We start from the raw sequence: 6090 nt of genomic DNA on the forward strand, positions 1-6090 counted from the left end.
GTCTTTTTATTGAAACGAGGCTGGGCCCGGACCGGATTGGTACCTTAGACATGGCCCGATTGCATTCGCGCATTATATCCATTGTTTATCTTTTTTTTTTTTCTCCCTCGATTTTTCATGCAGGACTGCTTCTTCGAGATGAATGTACGTGTGCGTGCGGTCAAAAGCATGTGGCGCGTGAATTACCCAAGGTGAGACGAAGAGAGTGATCAGCCCCCCCTCTCTATGGCGACGAAAGAATGGATGGTCATATGACGAGCGTCACTTGACCGCCTCGCGCGCCCTTGGCCGGCGCGATACGCGATACCAGCGGTATGAAGCTAGATACCACCAAGGCGTCGACAGGCGATAGCAAACCATTACTTAATTGCGCGTTTCGAGCGACAAGAGGGCACAAGATTACGTAGCCCCCCCCCCCCTTCTCGCCGCACTCGCTGCCCTCGCTGGCCCGGAGGACCCGCGCGCGCAAAAATGAATCGCCCTGGGCCGCGCTCTAGCCTGGACCTGCACTTAGGGGAAGACACCACTGCGCCCGGGGCGGGGCCTCGAACGCTGCCAGTCCCCTAAGTGCAGGTGCCCCGACTCCGTCTCCGCTAAGTGCAGGTGCTGCCGGGCTGGCCCCACTCTTCCCCTCCGTGCTTTCTCGAGACACGCGCAGAGGCAGAGGGCGAGGGCTTCGGGAGGGTGGTCCGGGTGCGGACGTCGCGAGGAATGTTGTCGCTTGCTCCGAGCCGAGCATGCTGGGGAGAGTAGATAAGGAGCTGCTTTTCGCTGCTCGGACGTGGCAGCTTTCGTTTTCCTCTCTCTCACTCTCTCTCTCTCTCTCTCTCTCTCTCTCTTGCTTCCATTTTTCGTAGCGCCTTCCTAGCTTCCCTCGGTGCTTCTTTGCGTTTGACGCAAAAGACCCCCTCTAGACGCAAGACGCAAGACCAGCCAGCTCGTCGTCCTCTCTGGCTGACCCTCACCACCCCAACACACACACATACACACATACCACTTCTTTCGCCGCCATGTCGCTGTGCACCTCCATGGTCAAGTCCAAGTTCCTCGACAAGCCTGAGGACATTGGCGTTGTCGTTGCTGGCTTCTCTGGTGGTCAGGTACGTTCAGCCACCTTCTCCTTGGGCTCGGTTCGCTCTGAGTTTCCACCCCTCCCCCGGCTCTGCCCAACACGCGCCTAACCACTGTGCCCTTCTCAGCGCAAGGCAGGTGTCGACCACGGCCCCCAGGCTCTCATCGACGCCGGTCTCCTGACCTCGCTGCGCGCCGAGCTCGGCTACACCCTCCACGGCGACGACAAGGTCCACTCGTACGAGGACATCATCCCCGCCGACGATGCGCCCGTCCGCAACATGAAGAACCCGCGTGCCGTCTCGGCCGTGACGGAGCGCATTGCCACGCAGGTCTACGAGCACGCGCGGCAGGGCCGCATGGTGCTCACGCTCGGCGGCGACCACAGCATCGCCGTCGGCACCATTGGCGGCTCGGCGCGCGCCACGCGCGAGCGTCTCGGCCGCGAAATCGCCGTCATCTGGGTCGACGCCCACGCCGACATCAACACGCCCGAGACGTCGGACAGCGGCAACATCCACGGCATGCCGGTGGCGTTTGTCACGGGCCTCGCCAAGGAGGCGAAGCGCGACTGCTTCGGCTGGCTCCAGGACGAGAACATGCTGAGCCTCCAGAAGCTCGTGTACATTGGGCTGCGCGACGTCGACGCCGGCGAGAAGAGGATCCTGCGCGAGCACGGCGTCAAGGCGTTCAGCATGCACGACGTCGACCGCCACGGCATCGGCAGGGTCATGGACATGGCGCTTGCGCACATTGGCACCGACACGCCCATCCACCTGTCGTTCGACGTCGACGCGCTCGACCCCCAGTGGGCGCCCAGCACCGGCACGCCCGTGCGCGGCGGCCTGACGCTGCGCGAGGGCGACTACATCTGCGAGTGCGTGCACGAGACGGGCAGCCTCATCGCCGTCGACCTCGTCGAGGTCAACCCGGCGCTCGCCGACACGGAGATGGGCGCCGCCGAGACCATCCGGGCCGGCTGCTCCCTCGTGCGTTGCGCCCTGGGCGAGTCGCTGCTGTGAGCGTGCGGCACGGGACGGAGCACAGGGCACGGGACGGGCACGGGGCCCGGAGCAATGAGCACGGTGGTGGGAAGGGGCCTGCGGTTGTGAGGACAGCAAACGTGCTGCGAAATAGGTGACGAGGGACGGACACTGGTGTTTTGGGGGGGGTTGTATATCTATAGTGGCTGGGTGACCGGATTCTGCCTTCTGGCGGATACTGCATGGGCGCTGTCTGCTTGGGGGATCCTCAGTCATGGCATGGATGAAGGCGCAGGCGGGTTTTCATGACGACCATTTCTGGTGTCGTTTCTGTTTCTATCATGAGAGCGTAGAGTGCGGACGCACGATGATGAGAGCAATGATTTTTCAAAGATTTTTCTGCCCTTTTTTTTTTTTTTTCTTTCCTTCTTTTTCTTCTTCTTGTTATTCCTCTTCTCCTTCTTGTCCCACGTTGTCCCCGTCTCGCTATGCAGCACGCACACGCGCAGAGAATGGCATGTGACGAGCCTAGTGATGCAGGTGGCGGGGGCTGGCATGGCGACCAGGGCCCTGACGACCGCTGTGCCTTCCCTGGTCGGTACCTACCTTAGCAAGCTTAGCTACTACCTACGGTACGCCCTGGCCTCCCCTTCTTCCACTGCAAGCCGCCAGGGACAAGCGCCCTCGAGCACAGCAACCACGACGCAGCCCAGAGCCCCAGCCACCCCACCAACCCTTCCTCCCGCTTTCCCCCTTCCGCCCCAGCCACCCTTTTTTCACTGTTCTGGAGGCGCAGGGTCACTCTGTAGCGTCGTCTGTAGCGTTGTCCCAGCATCACGGCTCGAATGGAAAGAAGAAAAGGGCACATGGCATTTTTTCCATCCTACATGCCACTCGGAGCATTCCAGAACAGCATTGAGTCCAAAACACCATCCAATGTCAACGTTCGACTTGTCGTGATGCTTGGCTGAGGTAGTCACCCTCCTACAGCATACCCAACCGAACTTGGTACACCAACAACTTGGTACACCAACAACTTGGTACACCAACAACAGACTGGCAGCATCGCCCCGATCTTGGCATGACAACACACCATCGGAAAGCTTACATCCCCCCCCTTCTTATTACCCGCCTCCCCCCACTGCGCGCGTCGATCGGTCGCAACACCAGCTTGTCGCATCCCCCCCCCATCGTCGACGATTCTTCTAGACTCAGCATCACGACGCTGCCATCGACGTGAACGCCCCGGCGCACGATAGACCGACCGCTCGATACACTCGACAGAACGCGGCCCCTCTTGACGCCTGTTGTGGACCCCCCGCCTTCCCATCGAACCCGATCACGATTGGGCACACCCGCGTTGCGTCGACGCCCTCGTCCACCTACCATTGACGTGGCCGTCCCCTTGAGACAAACGGCGACGGGCAGAGTCCAGCCAGTGCAACGCATCGGGGTGGATTGGTCCTGCGCGTTGCCGATTGGCACAGCTCTGCGTTGGGTTGCGACCACGACAGCCTCCCCACCGCCTGACGGATGAGATAAAACGGCGTGTTCTGCCCATCCCCGACGAGTCTTCCCTCTCCCCCACAACGCCGCCGACGCGCTACACGAGGCCGCAGACCGCTGCCATGGCGTCCACAACAACCGACGGCTCGGCCGTCTACGAGCGACGGCTGGTCAAGACACACCGATACCAATGGCCCGGCATCCAGCTCAACCTCTGGATCCTCATCATGCTGATTGCCGCCGGCTTCATCATGGGCGCTTTCGCGACGTTTATCCAGATCCAGCAGCAGCTGCTGCTTCCCATCCCCTGGTACGTTCCGTTCCCATGTTCGACGCCATCGGGGCGCAAGACGGGTCGGCTCACATGACGTGCCAGGTACTTTCCCTACTTTATCACCGTCGCGGCTCTGCTCGTCGTCTACGTCCTCCTCATACTCTGGCTCGTCTTCAACCAGCGCTTGCTGCCGGCCATTGTCATGATCGGCGCCTTTATGCTGTTCATCCTCTGGATGGTCGGACTCGTGGTGGTGGCCATTGAGCTGTTCGGTCCATCGGGCTCGGTGCAGGGCAACTGCAACATTGCCGTCTTTAGCCAGAACCCGACAGGCCAGACGTTGGAGACGCTCGCGTGGCTGCAGCAGAGGAATATCTGTGAGTGCCCCCGGTGGCCTGGTGGGCGAGACACGCGACGGAATACTGATGTATGTGTGTTTGTGTCAGGCCAAACATGGCAGGCCGTGTTCGCCTTCAGCCTGGTGGGCGTCATCTTTCTCGTCTGGATCATGGTCATGGCCTACCAGGTCTTTGTCGAGTCGTGACACCCTCGACTGAACGACACGATGGCGGCCGGATGGGCATCTTCTGCCGCTGTGCGCATAGTGATGGATCCACGTCTTTTCCTGCCTATTTTTCTTTTCTTCTTGTTGTTATTTCTTGGACATGTAGGAGCGTGCAGGCGAGAGCGAGAGACAATGGGGGCCAAAGCCCAGGGACCAGGATGGATGGCGTTTTGGGGGGGGGCATGAGTCTTCTTCGGTGGTGTTTGGGCAGCCCGCCTGTGGGCGAGGGATCCGTCTACTTGGCATGGGTACTTGGAGGACTGTGAATACATCGTCAACGTCTCCAGACATCGTCAACGTCTCCAGACATCGTCAACGTCTCCAGATGATGGTGAAAGTCAAAAGTCACCAGCTCCACCGACCCCTCCATTCATTCCTAACCCCCCACCTTGAACCTGATTCACCCTCTCCACCCTGCGTCATGGGCCACATTCCGGTCGAGCTCGTCCCTGACCAAGCAACGTCACTGAACGGTACCCCGCGTCACGAGCCGCGTCCATGCATCGTCGCCCACTCACTCGTGCCGTCCGAAGCTCGTCCAGCCCCGCCAAGCCGCTGCCGGCCGCTGCCGCGCCAAGGAGTGCCGTCCAACCCGGGGAGGAGAGGGGGCCCTGCGGTGTCACGGTCGCACGTCTCCAAACCTGTTTTCCGCCCGCTGCGTCTGGAACATCTCCACGTCAGACGGCTTTAATTGTTTTTTCGTGGTGTCTCTTCGAGGGACGCCCATCCCGCCGAGCCGCGCGTCGGCGTCGCCCCCACCCGCCATCATGCTGTCCTGTCCTGTCCCGCGGCCGGGTTCTTGGGCAATGCGGGGCTAAACAGAGGGTGATTGCCGTGACGTAGAGAGGCCCTCTGGTGCCGTGTTGATCTGAGGTTGCGTCATGGGAGGCGTGTTGCTGTTATATAAGGCTGACGTTGGCTGTCTCCATGTGCAGGTCACACCACATACCACATCAGTCCTTTTGACAGACCCGGATTCAAAGTCGGCATCCTCTCGCAAGACAACCCGTCAACAGCAGCGCAACAGACAAACACCGCCAAGATGGACAAGATCAAGCAAGCGGCCTCCAGCCTCGGCGGTTCCGGCCACAAGGAGGTCAACACCCAGGGCGGCGCTGGCAAGCAGGACTACGTCGACAAGGGTAAGCACGACACCCCCCCCCCCTCGCGTCAGCTCGTTGAACCAACTCGATCGACGTCTCGAGCTGGCTTGGAATGTTGGAATGTGATCTTGCGTGCTGACCTGCCTACAGCCTTTGACGCCGGCGTCAAGAAGTCGGGCCACAGCATGGACCGCAACACGCAGGAGAAGGTCACCGATGCCGGGCGCGGCATGTTCGAGAAGCAGACGGGCAAGAACGTGCCGCACAACGTGTCCAACTAGATTGTACCGCGTTGTCCATGGGGGCGGTTTGGCTAGCGTGTAGACTATTGTAATCATGAGGCGAGATGAATTTTTGGATGGAACACTGCAACCATTTGACTGCTGCACTGCCGGAGGGGTGTCATGATGCATGATCTGACATTCTCATGCCATGCTACTCAGTCGTAGCTTGTTCTCGTGGGCCTTTTGACGCCGCCAATACCGTTGTGTCTTTGGGTGAGGGACTCGACCCCTGCGCTCGGGGCATATCAGGGGCCCGACCCGAAGCCACGCAAATTGGACGACGCCGTGTCGTGGCAGATCGGCT

The 6090-nt window shown here is 60.4% G+C and overlaps 3 protein-coding genes across 3 annotated transcripts; all 3 read left to right on the forward strand.

Moving 5' to 3' along the window:
* Positions 1-1010: 1010 nt before the first annotated feature.
* Positions 1011-2093, forward strand: ARG2_1 (Amino-acid acetyltransferase, mitochondrial; the record flags this gene model as incomplete). Its single annotated transcript, XM_028635467.1, has 2 exons — positions 1011-1100; positions 1200-2093. 2 exons carry the CDS (start codon positions 1011-1013, stop codon positions 2091-2093), a joined length of 984 nt encoding a protein of 327 aa, XP_028492082.1.
* Positions 2094-3682: 1589 nt separating this feature from the next.
* Positions 3683-4378, forward strand: D7B24_001229 (uncharacterized protein; the record flags this gene model as incomplete). Its single annotated transcript, XM_028635468.1, has 3 exons — positions 3683-3870; positions 3937-4211; positions 4281-4378. 3 exons carry the CDS (start codon positions 3683-3685, stop codon positions 4376-4378), a joined length of 561 nt encoding a protein of 186 aa, XP_028492083.1.
* A 1063-nt stretch (positions 4379-5441) lies between these two features.
* Positions 5442-5783, forward strand: D7B24_001230 (uncharacterized protein; the record flags this gene model as incomplete). The annotated part of the gene is made up of 2 exons (XM_028635469.1): positions 5442-5541; positions 5653-5783. 2 exons carry the CDS (start codon positions 5442-5444, stop codon positions 5781-5783), a joined length of 231 nt encoding a protein of 76 aa, XP_028492084.1.
* Between the last annotated feature and the right edge of the window lie 307 nt (positions 5784-6090).

The sequence above is a fragment of the Verticillium nonalfalfae genome (assembly GCF_003724135.2).
Source record: "Verticillium nonalfalfae strain VnAa140/NRRL 66861 chromosome Unknown scaffold_122, whole genome shotgun sequence".
NCBI classification, from domain to species: Eukaryota; Fungi; Ascomycota; class Sordariomycetes; order Glomerellales; family Plectosphaerellaceae; genus Verticillium; species Verticillium nonalfalfae.